At 45.4% G+C, this 17,215-nt stretch overlaps 1 protein-coding gene and 1 pseudogene across 1 annotated transcript in view; both read left to right on the top strand.

Annotated features, from left to right (window-relative positions):
* Window positions 1-6,438, top strand: part of LOC130488990 (zinc finger CCCH-type antiviral protein 1-like) — a 38,849-nt gene extending 32,411 nt beyond the window's left edge. Inside the window, exons 10-13 of the mRNA XM_056862692.1 lie at window positions 1,502-1,598; window positions 4,313-4,443; window positions 5,235-5,383; window positions 6,158-6,438. Coding sequence (XP_056718670.1) covers window positions 1,502-1,598; window positions 4,313-4,443; window positions 5,235-5,383; window positions 6,158-6,438 — 658 coding nt within the window. The remainder of the gene's footprint in view (window positions 1-1,501; window positions 1,599-4,312; window positions 4,444-5,234; window positions 5,384-6,157) is intronic.
* Window positions 6,439-10,260: 3,822 nt separating this feature from the next.
* LOC130489051 (cofilin-1-like) lies at window positions 10,261-10,793 on the top strand (annotated as a pseudogene).
* Window positions 10,794-17,215: the final 6,422 nt, after the last annotated feature.

The raw sequence follows: 17,215 nt of genomic DNA, 5'->3' as shown, positions 1-17,215 counted from the left end.
GTCCCTCCCCTCCTCAGACTCCACCCCAAGATCCTCCCACCAGTGGCAAAGGAGGACCTGGCAAATAGGATTGCCAACCTCGAGGTACTAGCTGGAGATCTGCTATTAAAAACTGATCTCCAGCTGACAGAGATCAGTTCCCCTGGTGAAAATGGCCACTTTGGCCATTGGACTCTATGGCATTGGAGTCCCTCACCTCCCAAAAACCCGCTTTCCTCAGGCTCTGTCCCAAAAACCTCCTGCCGATGGTGAAGAGGAACTTGGCAACCCTGTTTATATCAAGGTCTACATTTGGTGGCAGGAATAGCTCGCGAATGGTGCTCCTGCCACTATAGAAATGTGGTAGGGTGAGCAGCAACCAAAAAAGAAAAGAGGAAACCATTCAAACTGCCCAAGACAAAAGCACAGAAGGGTATAACGTCTGGGTGAATGAAACCACCTCAGGCAATATAAATATGCATGAAAATAGTCAAAGAATTAAATATATCACAATTGAATAGATGGCAAAAGTCCAGAAAAATTATGGTTTATCTATTCAATTGTCATACATTTAATTCTTCGTTAATTTTTTCAAGTGTATTTACATTGCTCCTGGTAATTTAGTTCATTGTTATCGTAGTTATTAATGGCATTGGGATCTGAATTCTGTAACGACACATGCTAAATAATGCACTTTCAATCCACTTTCAATGCACTTTGCAGCTGGATTTTACTGTGTGAAACAGCAAAATCCACTTGCAGATGATCGTTGAAGTGTATCGAAAGTGCATTATTCGGCATGTGTGGAAGCGCCCTGATTATTTTTATTAGTGGGCTCAAGGTGAATTTCATTGGGTATTTTTTCTACCAGTATGTTATACCCTTCTGTACTTTTGCATGAGCCACCGTGTAAGTAAGGCATCAGGGCCAAGGTTCTCAAGCCGTAGAATGAGGTCCCTGAAAGGACTATGAAGTTCTCGGGTGAGCTGGGAGAGGGTCCTCTAGCTGCTAGATGGAGTCTTCCTGCCTGCCTGTTGAACTGTTGACACTGCAGCTGCTGCCTCTAAAGAAGGGATGAGGCTTCAGGGACATTGTGGGAGAGGTTACCAGATTTCCAGAGATGGAGAGGAGCCTGCAGTAGCCAAACCCACCCCCACAAGCACAGCACAGATCTCCTTCCTGCTGGGTTTTTGTAGGGATGTTACCGGCATCTGCAGGAGTGCAGCCTTTGGGGGAGAAAGAAATGCATAGTGAGTTTTCTCACTTTCTGCTAGGCTGTTGATGGAGGCAGAAAGGCACTGGTCTTTGTATGGCAAACGCCCAGCAATGAGGGAGAAATAAAGACCCAAAGAGAGGGATTGATCAGAACCATAAATAATGGCTGGCTTGTAAACTAAGCATCCTGAAAATTCTAGTCTGTGCTGCTGTGTTAGCTAAACTGAGGCAAAGAGGGGGATTGTTGTGAAGGTTCAGACAATAAGAATGTGTTATTACCTGTGGTTTTCTTTGGGGCATTCAACAGCCACAAGGACCGTTCTTCGGCACCTATCCCATCGATCCCAGAACAAAACTATCCCAAGGATTGGGATAAATCTGCGCTGCCTGAGATTGGGTACAAGGTAAATGTGTTACTAATGTTTGTAAAGGCAACCCTTTGCAGGTGACAGGTTGGATCCAATCAGGTTTTTGGGGAGCGAAGAAGGAAGGAGGGGGTCACCTTTGACCACCCAATAATGGCCATACTGAGGTTCATGAACAAAAGCCTTGTGGGACAAGAGCTATAGCAAGGAGGGGAACTGGACAAGATTGAGTGTAAGAGCTGGCTGGATCCAACCCATTCATTAGTTCTGCCTACCATGTTCTTGATTAGGTCTCCTTTTCCTTTTATCCCTTAGAAGCTCCTTGATCAATTGATCTTAAGCAGCATATATCTAGTGTTGGAGGGATATAAGGACTGAAACAAATCTTGCCACTGACAATGTAGCCTTGGGGGGATTAGGTCTGGTGTTCTTGTAATCCTATCTGCCCATCTCTTTACAGTTGGGAGTGGTCCTTATCCACTCGGAATGGGTGGATTTCTCTTCGAATGGTCATTGTTTCAAACCGGCCCCTCCGCCCCACTTCTGCTCTCCGGTTCTCATGTCCAATCAGGTGATCCCACAAATCCAACCTATAGTCTAGCAGCATTTGCCTCCTTTGTTCCTTGTACCTACCCACTCACTGAAAATATCGTCTTCCTCTTGTTGCCTGTAGAACCATGGAGGTTTTTCTCCTGTTGATGTGAAGTTTGGGAGGGAGGATCCTTTAGTGAAGGGTGCAATCCCTGCAAACTTTATCCCACTTGGTTAAGAGACTTACCCTCCCCCCCCAAAAAAAAATGATTGGCAGAATGGTTTTTCCATTGAAACCAATGGAAGCATCATCCAAATTCTCTGTGTGTGTAAAGTTCAGCTGACTTTGGGCAACCCCAAGAAGGGTTTTTCAAGGCAAGTGAGAAGCAGAGGTGGTTTGCCATTGCCTTCCTCCGCGGAGTCTTCCTTGCAGTTCGCCCATTCGAGTACTGACCCTGCTTAGCTTCCAAGATCTGGCCAGATCAGGCTATGCTGTGCCGCCTTCCCCCCACCCTCCAAATTCAGTACTGACACTAAACAAAGTGATAAATGAGCAACACAGAAAATCCAGATAAAACTTCAGTCTACAGATGATGGAGATGGTGCTAAGTGAAGTATTGTGGAGGCGATCAGTCTCTGTGCGCCCCTCACCTCCACGTGCCATTGTGGCAGCTATATCATTACTGCAGTAACAGTTGGGGAGAGCAATCGGTGTGGGGGCCCCGCCCACAATGGTCTAGTTTTTGCTGTTAACCCCTCTCTTTCTAAAAGGTGGGATTGAGAGTCCTGCGGCTTGGAGTTTGCTTGCAGCTACCTTGTGTGGAGCATCTGCCTCAGTTCTGTTCTTTTAGGTGGTTGTGGGGGGAAGATGCTTAGACCCCCCCCCATTAGACATTCCCTGAGAGCCAGCATGGTGTAGTGGTTAAGAGCGGTGGTTTGGAGCAGTGGGCTCTGATCCGGAGAACCGGATTTGATTCCCCATTCCTCCACATGAGCGGTGGAGGCTAATCTGGTGAACTGGATTTGTTTCCCCACTCCTCCCCATGAAGCCAGCTGGGTAACCTTGGGCCAGTCACAGCTTTCTTAGAGCTCTCTCAGCCCCACCAACCTCACAGGGTGCCTGTCGTGGGAGGAGAAGGGAAGGGGATTGTAAGCCGGTTTGATTCTTCCGTAAGTGGTAGAGAAAGTCGGCATATAAAAACCAACACTTCTCCTCCTTGTGTGGTGTGGGAACCTTAACAACGGAAGGCAATTCTGTTGTATTCTGTTCAGTGTAAATTCTGTCTCTGCTGTCCAGATCTGGGAAAGGCAACCTTTGTGGCAGTCTACACTAGTGGCCATTCCAGACTCATGTTTAGTGCCAAGCGAAACATGAGACCCACTTCTGATTTTTTCAAATGTTATGCCTTATTTCTTTTCTACCTGCCCACCTCTCGGTCTCTGTGCCTATAGTTCCTTCTCCTTTCTGCTGTCCGCACACCTCACTTTCTCCTTTCGTCTCTTCCTTCCCCTTTGCTGGTGAAGATGCACAGGGACGTTGCGTCCCTGTGGAACAGGGATGGGGAGAGGGCAGAACTGAAGCAGATTCCAAACTGGGCATTGTGGCAGCTATATCATCACTGCATGCCTTCCAAAGAGAGCCTCTACAGATCTGACAGGAGCATGTTTGGGAACGTTAAGTCTTTATTTTGGTAACAAAACAAGGGAGGCACCCAGCGCATTCCTGAGCCGCGCCGGCGTCCAGGACAAAAGGCCTCTGGAGGCCGGCGAAGACCTGCGCCAGCGCAAGGGCCCACAGCGCCGGCATCCAGGTAGTGTACACCGGCATTTGTGGCCACAGTGCTGGTGTGCAGGCCCGGATGCCGGCAAAGGCCGCACCGGCATCCCAGGAGGCGTTTCCGGGGCGTCACGGTGCTGGCCGGGGGTGGGGCTGCCATTAGGCGGCCTCCTAAACCGTTACGGCTTGGGAATGTCCCCTTTTATTTTTATTTTATTTTTAAAGCCACCTTTCAGGTGGCGTATCTTCCGTGCAACCCACATAGGGTTGCACGGATTTTTGGCACCGGGCGGAGGTTTCGGCCGGGCCAAACCCTCCGTAGGAGGCAGCGCCACTGCGTTGCCTCCTAAGCCTGGCGCAGGCATTCCTCTTAGGAATGCATGGACAGTGTACTCCAACTGCATTGAGCCACAAAAATACATTTTTATGCACAATTTGTGTTTAGGCTGTGGAACTCAGCAAAACCTCTTCAGAATACACAACAATTGAGAAACTCTTTAAGAAGACAATGGATGCTTATGTCATCGTCAGCATCAGGAGGATTCAGAACCCATCCCTTTGGCAGGTCTTCCAGTGGTTTGTATCCCATTTTATCATGTTATCCCAGCCAGTATCACAAGGGGATTCAGGCAGTTGAACAGTCTGGTACATAGGAAGTACCAGACTCCTTAATGGATTTTTTAAAGCAGTTGCAGGAGGTTGCCAGGGAGGTTAGAACAGAAGAACAGTAGTGGGAAGGAGCTGCTTAACTTTTATGCTTCGGCTCAAGCAGCCTCCCAAGCAGGAATGGACTTGGAGGCCAAAATAGCCCTTGAAAGGGCCACCATGCAATTGGGCCCAACGTTTCCCAGGAAGAGGCTGCCAGGGGAGGGTTGGAGGAAAGCAGATATAGGTAGGCTGGCTGATGTGTGAGAAAAAGTCTGGGCTGGGGGCTGCCAGGGAAGGCAAAGAGGAAGTAGTGGGGGGAGGGGATACTGGGAAAATGAGACGCCCCTGCAACTTCTGCAGTTTGGCCGAGCGGGCGGCGGACACCGTACAGTTCAACTGAGCAATTTGTTATAGCATGAATTTTGCAATTTGGCTTGACTTCACTGGGGGAGAGGCTACCAGAGGAATGGAAGGAGGGAAAGTTGAAAACCAGAGTGGTATAGTGGTTAGAATCTACGATCTGGGAGACCCACGTTCAAATCCCCACTCTTGCCATGAAAGTTAGCTGAAGTGACCTTGGTCCATTCACTTTCTCTCAACTCGGTCTACCTCACAGCATTGTTGTAAGGATAAAATGGCGACAGAAGGAAGCGCATGTGAAAATTCCACTGTTTTCTGTCGAGAGTTCATGCAAAATTTATTTCTCGTGTTCATACTAGGCAAAAGGAGCAGATGAAGAAGAAGAAAGGAGGGCTGGATGTAGAGGAGAAGTTTCTGTTTCATGGAACCAAGTCTAGTTTGGAAGCCATCTGCAATGACAACTTTGACTGGAGAATATGTGGGGCCAACGGAACAGTCTATGGGAAAGGTCTGTAGGACATGAAGGTGACCCGAGTAAAGCTGTCTGTAAGACAGAATTAAAAGCCCACAATCCCTCTGCTGATTTCCGAGGGAGAACACTGTCTCTGGGACAAATTGTTCTTAGATTGATGACATATTTTATGATGACATAATGGATATTTCAACTCTAGAAGGAAATGGTGTAGGTAGATCAGGAGTGGGGCCATACAAAATATCAACTATCAAAAATTAGCCGACTAAGCCCAAAGCAGGCAGCTGCCCCAGATGACCCCCCGGCGTGGGCAAGAGGGCAGGCATCCAACCAGTGGTGCACTCGCCCACCTGGTGGTACAGGATGGTCTGTTGCACCAGCCTGGTGTAGCCGTCCAGCCACACGCCAGGGTTGCTCCTGCTCCGCATGGTCGGGACCGGATTCTACAACCAGCTCCTGCTACCTCTGCCTGCAGGGGTGAAATGAGGGGACACTGGCTAAGAACTCCCCCCCCAAAACACGCATTCTGGCCCTGTCCCCTTTAATCCCTCCATTGTCGCCACTTCCGCCCCCAGCCCTCTTGTAGTACAGAGGGAATACGTTAATCCAGAGCCCAGGTGGGAAAAGGTTAACACAGTTTCTTGGGGTGTCCTAGCAGCTCCATAGCTAACGACTCTTTTGCAATCACATTTTTTGGCAAATTCTGGGACAAAATCTTTCAGTTGCACACAACTATATATAAAGTGCTTTGCTGCAATTGAACTCTGTCGTAAGTCAACGTTTTGACTTGTCTTTCCCGCTTCTTCCTAGGAAGCTACTTTGCTAAAGATGCACGGTATTCCCACCAGTACTGTCAGGTGGATGCCAAGGTGAAGAGTATGTTTGTGGCTCGCGTTCTGGTTGGTGATTTCGTGGTCGGGCATTCAACTTACAATCGCCCCCCTCCAAAATCATCTGATGTGACCAACTGCTATGACAGCTGCGTGGACAGGATGATGGACCCGTCCATCTTCATCATCTTTGAGAAGCATCAGATTTACCCTGCATATGTGATCAGTTACACTGATGATAAGAAATGTGTTTTGGCATAAATGACGAAAAAGCTGTGACACCTGTAGCTACTTTGTAAGCTCAGGTTTAAAGCAGCAATCTTTACCTCCTAAAATGAATAAGAAATGTTGAGGAAGCTAGGAACCATATATTCTGAATTCTAACAGTGAGTAATGTTAATATGTACCGCAGTAAGGAAAAGCTGATAAAATTATTCTGGGGAAAATGAATCAGTTTGGTACTAGCGATTTCATATTTTTAAAGAAGTTAAGAATTTTTGAATTTTAATGTTTAACGTTACATGATTTTTATGGATGGGTGTTGTACCCATCAAATGATGTCAGACGGATAGATAGATGTGTATGTTCTACGTCTTACTTGACGGATACTAATTTTCGCTGTGCCAGGGACACATTCAGCATGGCTGTTGACCCTGGCACTGAAAAGCATTGCAAGATGTTTTGCTGTTCCTGATAATCTGTATTTCATAGATTAGTCTACAGTGACAGATTAATGGCAAACAGCTACATGGTTTTGGTCATGAGACAACTTAGCTCAAATATGTTTGGCCACTCCATTACACAGTCGCGATCAAACACATGAATACTTTTCTTGAGTTTGGATAATTGGAATACTCAGATCAAGCTATCCTGGGCATATGTGCTACATCTGCATTTAATTACTGCTAAGAAGTTCTACCTTACCAGTAATGGCAGCATAGGTGGTCAGAATAGCCACCCTGCCAGCCAGAGAAAATATGCTCCAGACAAATGTAATAAGGCTTGTTCAGTTTCCTAGAGGATGTTGTGATTAGTTGGTGGTGGTCTCACCTTTATTTTAGATCCTCCCCCTTCAGGTTCTTCTCCCTTATACGGTGCCGCAAAATAGGGGAAGTAGTATGGAGGGGGGTGTTACTGTAGGGTAAGGTAAATGAATGTTTAGGTAAAGGTTTTGAAAATAAATAAATAAATGGTTTTAAAATCAGCATGCTGTGGGATTTTTGGTGGTTTTTGTGTGTGTTTTTTTAACCCTGGGGAGGGTGCGGTTTGGGGAGGGGGGAAGAATCTGAGCAGGGTATAATGCCATAGGGTCTACGCTCCAAAGCAGCCGTTTTCTCCAGGGGAGCTGATCTCTGTCATCTGGAGATCAGCTGTAATTCTGGGAGATCTCCAGGCCCCCGCTGGAGGTTGGCAACCCTAGGTTTGTGTCCCTCAGGTAGTGAATGGGAGGCTGCAGGGGTATGTCTTAGGGTGGCTTGCAGCTGGAAGCGAAGGACATCTCACCCTCCTACATTAGAGGAGGAAAAAGAGGGTAGAGCAAGCAATACCCCCACACCTGCCCAGATACTCCAAGCAAGAAAAGTCTTAAAAGTCAAAAGTACTGTGTTTCCATTGCTGAGGGAGTTAAGGGAGACCAGTCAGATTATTTGTGCGCCTCCTTGTCCTCAGTGAGTGGACTGTGGAGCTCATCTGTCTGCTGAAACTTCCCAGAAGGGGAAGGCAGATGGAGTATGGCAAGGCCCCAAATCAGGGCCGAGTGCAGTAACCACTTCAGATAAGAATATAAGGAGAGCCATGCTGAAACAGACTGCTGGTCCAGCTAGTCCAGTCTCCTGTTTCACATGGTGGCTGTCCGGTTGTCCTGCTGGGCCAACAAGCAGGGAATGGAGGTCAAGGTATCCCTTTTGATGTTGCCTCCTAGCATTGGGTTTCGGGTTGACTGCCTCTGGATATGGAGGTTCCCTTTAGTCATCTTTGCTAGTAGCTGTTGATGGAACTGTCCTTCATAAGTTGGCCCAATCCTCTTTTAATTCCTTTTACGTTTGTGTCCACAATTTCCACTGGCAGTGAATTCCATACTTTTTGAATAAATATTTTTGTTGCCCATCAACTTCATTGGATCCCTCCAAGTCCTGGTATGGGAGAAAGAGGAAAAGTCCATTTTCCCTCCCTGTTTGGGTGTCGCTCAGCCCTGTCACACACTTCCAGATGATCTCAGGGAGGCTGTAGAAACCCTGAGCCGGTGCGTGGAGGCAGTTTTAGGGCGGATGCAGGCTAATAAATTGAGGCGTAATCCTGGCACAACGGAAGTGCTACTGGCGAGTGGAAGGTCTGACTGGGGACTTGGGGTGTCACCCGTTTGGGGTGCATTCCCCTTGAAGGGCCAGGTCTGTAGTTTTGGACACAGAATTATTTCTGGATAAGCAGGTGGCAGCTGTGGCCAGGAGTGCCTTTTGCAAGTTTCAACTGGTTAGCAAGCTGTTGCCGCATCTGGGCACCCCTGGTCTATGTACAGTCCAGGATTAAGTTTCTTGATGGGCTACTAATGGGTACAAACCTCTACTCTGAAAAGGAGATCATATTTTTGTTGTCGGACTCCAATGAGTATATTTCTCATAGAACATCATTGTTTGCACTGGCAAGAAAAATAAGGTCTAAAATAGATAGCTCTAGAGCAGAATCCCATAAATGATTTTGTTTTTGGTGGTTCATATCAATGTTAATTCTACTAGATTTTACTTTCCTAAACACGTCTCTTCTTTTTTTACATTGTGCTACTTTGTGGATAATGTTTTGTGAAGGCCTATGGTCACATACAATTTTTTTTTACTTACTATAAAGACCCATATCTAAACCTGGGTCTGTTCTCTGGGGGGTTTCATCAGCATGGTGGCCAAGTTCAGAATTAGACATGTGATGTTAATGTATGATGAACGCAGTATAATTTATATTAACTGGTGAAGGTAATTTTTATAAATAATGTATTGTATTACATAATTTATATATGATTTATAGTTATATATTATTTTACTTTGTTATATTATAGTTAAGAATGAGGAAGTGGTGATTGCATTTATAATTTTGAAATCTTTTCTTGTGTTTTAGTTTTAACTACCGGTACTAGTTTAAAGACTTTCCCGAAGATTACATGAACTTAGCTCTAGAACAAGGCTTCGGGACTTCTGTATAAAGCTATTTTAGTTGCTCTCGATATTGGAGTTTACGCCAACCCTCAATCTGGAAGTCTTTATTAGCGGACCCAGAAATATTACAGTTTGGATAGAGGTTAAAATAGAATGCAGAAGAAGAGATGTACCTTTGGCATCTGTATCTAACCATCACCAAGACTTTTTTCTCTTTTTAAAAGTTGAACTTTAATTGTGAAATTGATATGTTTAAAAATATATACACTATTACGTTTTTCCATAGTTAACACATCTACAAAAAATTCCCCTGAAACGGTCTATCTGGAAAGTAATCTATATTAACTCTACAGATGAATAAACTTTGCCAAATCCAAAAAGCAACATACAATAAATAACAGATGCACTGTAAGATTTATAAAGAAGCAGAAATGATAAATGTATACATATACAAATGGGGTGTGGGGAGAGAGTATTGGGCATCTGAAAGGGGAGAGATGTTCCAGAGGGCAACAAGGAAGCTTTCTCATTGACAAGTTTCATCAGAGTTCTTCATCCCATTGGTCCAGCTTGTGTTGTGCAGTATCGGAATAATGCTTACACCACTGGCTCACTGGAAGACCTATGTAGCGGTGGGCAGCACCTACTGCTCAAGGCCTTCCTACTCCTCAAGGCCTTCTTTTTATGATTTTAGTATGATTTAATAATTGGATTTTAATTACTGTTATGGTTGTATGTATTGAAAGGTTGTTACCTGCCCTGAGCCCAGTCTTGGCTGGGAATGAGAGTGGGCTATAATTCTGAAAAATAAATAAATAAATAAATATAGGGGTCAGCCACTGGCTTTGCACTCCATTGGCTCTTCTTACTGACCAATGGAAAGGGAGCCGGAGTCGCCGCTGAGAAAGCCGGGAGCGTGAGAAGCAGCTCTAGAAGGGCCTCCGCCACCTGTCCGCCCTTCCTCCTTCCCTCCCTCGCCCGCAGCACCATGGCATCTGGCGTAGCTGTTTCTGATGGAGTCATCAAGGTCTTCAGTGGCATGAAAGTGCGTACGGCTTCCACCCCCAAGGAGGTCAAAAAGCGCAAGAAGGCAGTGCTGAGTGAAGACATGAAGACCATCATCCTGGAAGAGGGAAAGGAGATTCTGGTGGGGGTTGTCGGGGATACCATTAAGTACCTGCACTTTGTCAAGATGCTGCCTGAACGTAACTGTTGCTACGCCCTCTATGATGCCACCTATGAGACCAAGGAGAGCAAAAAGGAAGACCTCTTGTCTTCGTCTTCTGGGCACCTGAGTGTGCCTCCCTCAAGAGCAAGATGATTTATGCCAGTTCTAAGGATGGCATGAAGAAACTTACAGGGATCAAGTACGAGGTGCAAGCAAACAGCTGCGAAGAAGTGCAGGACAGCTGCACAATGGCAGAGAAATTGGGTGGCAATGCCGTCATCAGCTTGGAGGGCAACCCCTTGTAAGCCCCCCCCCATTGTGCCAGTGTTTCTGGAGCTTCCATGTTAGTGGCCCTGTGCTACCTTTTTGGGGGTTGGTGCGCAGGATGTGGGGTGGGTTCCTCCTCTTTAGTTATGTTCCAGTTCTCTTGCCTTTTCATCTTCACCCGTCTGGTGCTCCTGTAAAAGCAGCTGCCCCCAACCTTGCAGCTGCTGTTGAAACTTGCCAAACCATCTATGACTCTTCTCTCACGCCTCCTCCACTCCCGGGCCCAGTCTTGAAGGCCACATTCCCCTGGGCCCCAGTCCTTGGCTGTGCCTCCTTTGCCCCCCATGTGGGACCACCTGCTTTCTCCATTCCAGCCATGGGACCACTCCAAGCAGGACTCTGTTTCTGGCCAAGGCTTCAAGGGGGGCAGAGGGCATCTGAAGGCCAGAGGGTCTGTGGGCCCCTCATTCCAAAAACCAGTCCATCTTGCCTGGTGTGTAATTTTTTTTAATTGGTTTTCTCTGTGTGTTTGGAAAACCATGTGGGATGGCAGCTGTGTTTCTCCCCCCCTCCCAACCAACTCCCCCCCTTATCTGCCAGAGTGGCTTTGTGCTTGTATGTAGTACTGTGTATAAATGATATATTGTGAAGGAAATTTGCATCCATCTCAATGTTGGGGGTGGAATTGCCCCACCCAGTGAAACGTAACAAAATATGGAAGCCGCACCAATAAATGATCTTCAATAAAAAAAATTAATGCTAAAAAAAGTTAAGGGCAATGGCTTTGCTAAGGCTGTAATGCCTATAATCGTCATTGTTATTGGAAATGTATGCTTTTATACTCAGTCCGCATACTCACACTTATAAAGATGCTAAGCCCGGGGTATAAGGGTTAGCAACTAGCACAATACCATATTCTGCACACATATATAATGGCAATACCCCATGTATAAGGGGTCAAGTATTATTCTTTGGTTCCTATTCACTCCTGTGTGATCACTGAGTTGGCATAAACTGGCATCCACTACTATTTGCATCCTTGCAATATTGGTCGCCATGATAGTGCTGAAATATTTGGAGCCACTGGACATGGCAATGGCAGCCTTGAAACATCTGAAAACCCCTGTATTTTGTATCTTGCAGGGGTGGTTTGCCTTTGCCATTTATTTACATTTTTCGTTGTGTCCTGGGTTCCCAAGCAGAAATATAAAGCATGGTCAACACTTTGTTCAATGGCGTAAAATAGGTTAAAAAAAATTATTACTCAGAATAGAAATTCCCTACGCTTTTTGCCCAATAGGCTTCTTCAGGGGAATATGTAGTTATAACAGTAGGAGTACTGTTATAACTACCGATTATATAAAAGTTTTTAATCCATTTTGCACCATTGGCCTTATTTTTATCTACTGTTAAATTGTTGGAGGAATTTTTCCCTCCCTCTTAGATGGTTCTTGAGATTGGGTTCTCTGCTTGCTTAACTTACCAGAAGCATGAATCAGAGTCTTCATAGGAAAATTAGATAGAGCTTGCACACAAGACACTATAAACAGCACACAAACGCTTGACTGAGTTCATGCAGTTTATTAGACTACAAGGAAATAAAAAGACAGAAATAAAAGCAATATTTAGTAGATATCACAGACCTCACACAGAACAGACACACAGCTAAATCAGAGTACTCTGGGCCATTGTAAGGAAAAGACGAAAATGGAAACCTCAAGTGGAAACCCTGGTCTTCTCCCTAGAATGACAAAGTCTGTGGCAATTTGGTTCCTTTTTTATAGGTAAAACCGTGACAGAGGGTCTCCTCTGGACCCCTCCTGTTCAAATTCCTCAGGATATGAGTTTTTCACAAATCATGGCTAATCTTGTTTTAAAATATAATGTTCCAAAATAATTCTTTCTTGGATCCGGGGTCCCTGACAAGCTCCCTGTTTACCCATCAGACCTGCAAAAACAATTCTCCAGATAATTTGCTGCTGGCCTCAGCGACCGTGTTCTCATAACATAATGTGGGGCACCCAATGTGTCTTAGCTGAGTGACTCCTAGTAATGCCTTATCCTGTTCCCCTTTAAGGTCAGGGGTTAGTTTGGAATTTAGCATCAGTTAAAGGTCTGTTTCAGGAAGGCCATAGTCTAAGCTACAGGTTATAATATTCAGGTATATAGGATGGTTTTTCTTAACTCAAACTCATGTTTAATACAAACTAATGTTCAATTCAAAAATTCTCACCACATACTCCTGCGGCCCTTTTATCTCTCTCTGCAGCACTTTGTTCATACAATGAGTCCACGGGAGTAGGAGAACCAGAAAATATCTTGCTGAGTGGGGAATCTTGCTTCCTGAAAATATCCGCTCTGGAAACATTACCTTTCTAGATATAGGGTGGTAAAGGTATGCATGACAATGGCTTGGGATCCAGCAAGCTGGACTCATTCTCACCCAACTCCTCTCCTTACTACAGCCCACATCCCATGTGGCTTTTGTCCAGGCAGGTCCAGTGATCCTCATCATAGCCTTCTTTGAGGGACTCGTTCCTTTTTTCACCACCAAAAACACTGGTGAGATCCAACCTAATGTGAGCAATGGCTGTTGGAAATCTGGGAGCTGTCAAGAGAGCTTCCAGTGGTGAGGGGATAGCTCCTCACTCTTTCCTGGACCTAGGGCAACCAAAAGGATATAAAAAAATAGAAAGCATGGCAGAATACGTTTTTTTTCCAAACAAGAGACATTCTGCTGCTTCTGTCTTCATATCCAGGTTGCAGAATTCAGGGCAGCAAAATGTTCATGATATCATTGTTTATTATCAACTGTTATCGGAATTTATGCCCTAGGAGCAAAAAAACCACGTGGGCTGTCAAGTGGTGGATCTCCATTCACAAGTGCATGGTCCATGCTTGGAGGCCAAAGTAAGACCAGGAAGCCAACAATGAACAGAAGGCATTGACCTCGTCAGGGAGTAACGGGGCCTTAGGGATGACCATGGCATGAGGGTGACTTCAGAGGAGACCTCAGATTTTGGGCACCTGAGAACTATGGTTCTCAAGGTTCCCTTGGGGAACTATTATTAAACCACTGGGAAGTCGAATTACCCCATCCAGAATGTCCTTGTGCAGCTGATCCCCTAGCTTAGTCATGGCCTCATTGAAAAAGCCGATGTGTCAGAGAGGCTCAGATGTCTCCGTGCCCCTGGTTTGAGTCTCCCTTCTCACCCTTTAATACAGTGGGGTGATAAAACTGGCTGATCTTACAGGGCCGTTGTAAGGACTGCAACAAGGTTGTCGTTGAGTTTTTAAGCATGCTGTAAGACAGTCACTCTCGGAATCCAGCCTTCTTTTGCTCACTCCGGATTGTTACTCTTTCTGTTTCCTTTGTTGTTTTCCTCTATTGTCAAAAAACACAGTGCAATCCTATGCAGAGGTCCTCTGTTCTAAACACATTCACTCCATAGACTTAAGACTGGAATGAGTCTGCATAGGATTGTACCGTACAAACAACATTCTTAGGTGCCATACTCTCTAGAGTTTTGTAGCGTTCTGAACTACTCTTGCTTGGTTGATAGACAGCGATCTGAACCTGATCGGCGGAAAAAGTTGATAGACATCGTGTCACTGCCACACATGTATACAGAGTACCGGTTAACTCACAACTGATTACAGCAGGAATAGGGAAACCTTGTAGTGGCACAAAAGTCTCTGATGGGAACCATTTAATTATGCCCCTACAATTCATCTTCATGATCTGATATGAGCCTCAATGTCACCTTGCCCCTTCCTGCCGCTGGACCCTTCTCTTAAAAGCACCTCTATTTATTTTATTTATTTCAAACAGTTCTCTGCCACCTTTCCACCCAATACAGCGTCCCCAAGACAATGAATAGTAAAACAGCGAGACAAAGACTTTGAGCCATTACAAAGCATTTAGAATGCAAATGTATATAATTTATGTAAAACATTTAAATAAAACGTAATATAAATACATAAAAACACACAAACCCGGAGGGCTAATAAGGGTTAGTGAAGGAACGACACACAAAAGGATTTCTCCCACTAGTAGAAGACAGTGATAAAGGGAGGCAAACAAATCTGTGCCGTGATCAAGAAGGCCTGCTTTGATTCCTTCTGTGGGAAAAATTGCATTGTGTTTCAATGAATGTGGTATTGTATTGTTGTTAGCCACCCTGAGCCTGGCCTTAGCCAGGAAAGGGCAGGATAGAAATAAAATAAATGAAAAATGTTTTTTCTCCAGATATGCATTACCAGCAATTCAGGTGCTTTTCCTACGAGGATGCTCAGGGCCCCCAGGAGGTGTGCAGCCAACTCCATCATCTTTGCCGCCAGTGGCTGCAATCAGAAAGGCACACCAAGAAGGAGCTGCTAGATCTGGTGATCCTGGAGAAGTTCCTGGCTGTCCTGCCCCCGGAGATGGAGAGCTGGGTCAGGGAATGTGGGCCGGAAACCACTTCCCAGGTGGTGGCCCTGGCAGAGGGATTCCTCTTGAGCCAGGCAGAAGAGGAGGACCAGCAGGGGCACGAACCAATCGTACAGGAGCCTTATTTCATAAAATCCCATTTGCAGATACAGTTTGCCTTTGCAGGAATGGTGAAATAGAATCACTTGTGCATATCCTTTTTAATTGTTCCTTTTATGCTTATAGCCGATCCCAATTAATTGACCCACTGTTTGTAAACAGGGAATGGCTTTCTGATGAAATCAGGACATCCTAACTTATGACCACACAAAACCCAAAAATAATTGAATAAGTTGCAAGGTTCTTACAGTTAGCAGTCAGATATCGTGAATGGAGTGTAGCTTTCCTTAATGGCCAATTTGGAATGGTTTTATTCAATTTTATTTATCTGTATTCGGATTTATCCTAATGTATGTTCTTCCTTTTTTATATGGCAATAAAGGCGTGTGTTGTGTTGTGTTGTACACCAGGATGCTTCAGAGCGTCTAAAGCGGCCTGCTATCAAGTGGAGTCGCTGCTCCACCTAGCCCAGTGTGGTCCGGTCTGACTCTGGCAGTGGCTCTCCAGGACTTCAGAACCACCTTCTCCAACACAATGGCAATGAAAGTGGTGGTCAGGCAAGAATCCCACTGCAGACAGAGAAGGCAGCCTTGATCTCAACAGTGCGATATTGTGTGGTGTGAAGGAGCAAGGAGGGACAGCCCCCGCACTACCATTCCCCCAAGACCAAGTGTGTACAAGGCCAGGGATGCCATGAAGCCCCAACGGGCTGCAGAAACTCAGGGCCATGGGCATTCTCATGCCCGGGACAGTTTCTGTGGCTAGCTGTTCATAATCTTTGGGGCTGTCAGCAACAGAAGCCCAGCCAAAGGATGCAGGAATGGGGGCACAGTGGCTGAGGCTGCAATGCAGCAGCTCCTTGACCCTTGCTACACAGGTACAGGGTGAATATCCCTTATCCAGACTGCTTGGGACCAGAAGTGGTCAGTATTTCAGATCTTTCTGTATATTGGTATTTGCATATACATAATTAAATTCATTTATGTTTTCTATAAGCTTTAAACACAGAGCCTGAATGTAATTTTAAAAAATATTTTAAATAATTTTGTGTGCATTGAAACATCAGAAAGCAAACTGGCGTGCTGCTGAAGGCCTGTGAGTAATGCCTGCATGCGGGCTCAAAAAGTCTGCTTTTAAAGTCAGTCTGGATATTGAATGTCCAGATAAGGGATACCCAGACCTGTATTACCAACATGCAAGCGTGGCTTACCACAAAATGGGAGGGGGCTGCTTCAGTTTTCTATAATTTCTTTCAAGGTAGAGCTCCTCAGAAATGTATCAGGGTTTAGCGGTCCTCTGATTTGCAACACGTCAACATCAGCAGATGCCCAGGGTTAATGCTAAGTATGTTCCCACTCAGATGGTTCCTCCCCTAGGAATTCATAGGCACAACAATTACTGGCTTTTTTTGGGGTTTGTTTTTTACCAGCTTCTGCTGTTTGTAACAGCCGTGGCATCCTCATTCTGCCTTGCAGCAGAAGAAAATGTGGAGGAAACTGAACCAGCTGTTTCTGTTTAGCAATTGGTATTCAAATGCCATGAAACATCAACAATTCTAGGACAAGAACACACAGCCATAGACTATAAAGATTTTCTAGATGATATATTCAGAAGTGCGCGTGTATACAATCATTCTGAGTTTAAGAAAACCTTAACATATTGTAGATCTGAGGAACCCAACACAATCATGTGGTAATTTTATACATTCATCTTGTACTGTGGTTAGCGTGCCAGATGTAAAAATTTCCTGTGGAAAAATTACTCTCCCCTGTAGGGCTGTATTGGCCTGTTTCCACCTCTTCTCCTGTCCATCAAGGTCTCTTCCCACTTCCTCTGATTCTCTCAGCTGTCCTGGATTCTGCTGATCTCCTTCCCCTGCCCTTCCGATCCAAGGCGGCACGTACCACCTTAAAGGCAGACAACAGAGGA

The sequence above is a fragment of the Euleptes europaea genome, chromosome 17 (assembly GCF_029931775.1).
Source record: "Euleptes europaea isolate rEulEur1 chromosome 17, rEulEur1.hap1, whole genome shotgun sequence".
Classification (NCBI taxonomy): domain Eukaryota; kingdom Metazoa; phylum Chordata; class Lepidosauria; order Squamata; family Sphaerodactylidae; genus Euleptes; species Euleptes europaea.
This window is presented reverse-complemented; position numbering and strand designations above follow the sequence as displayed.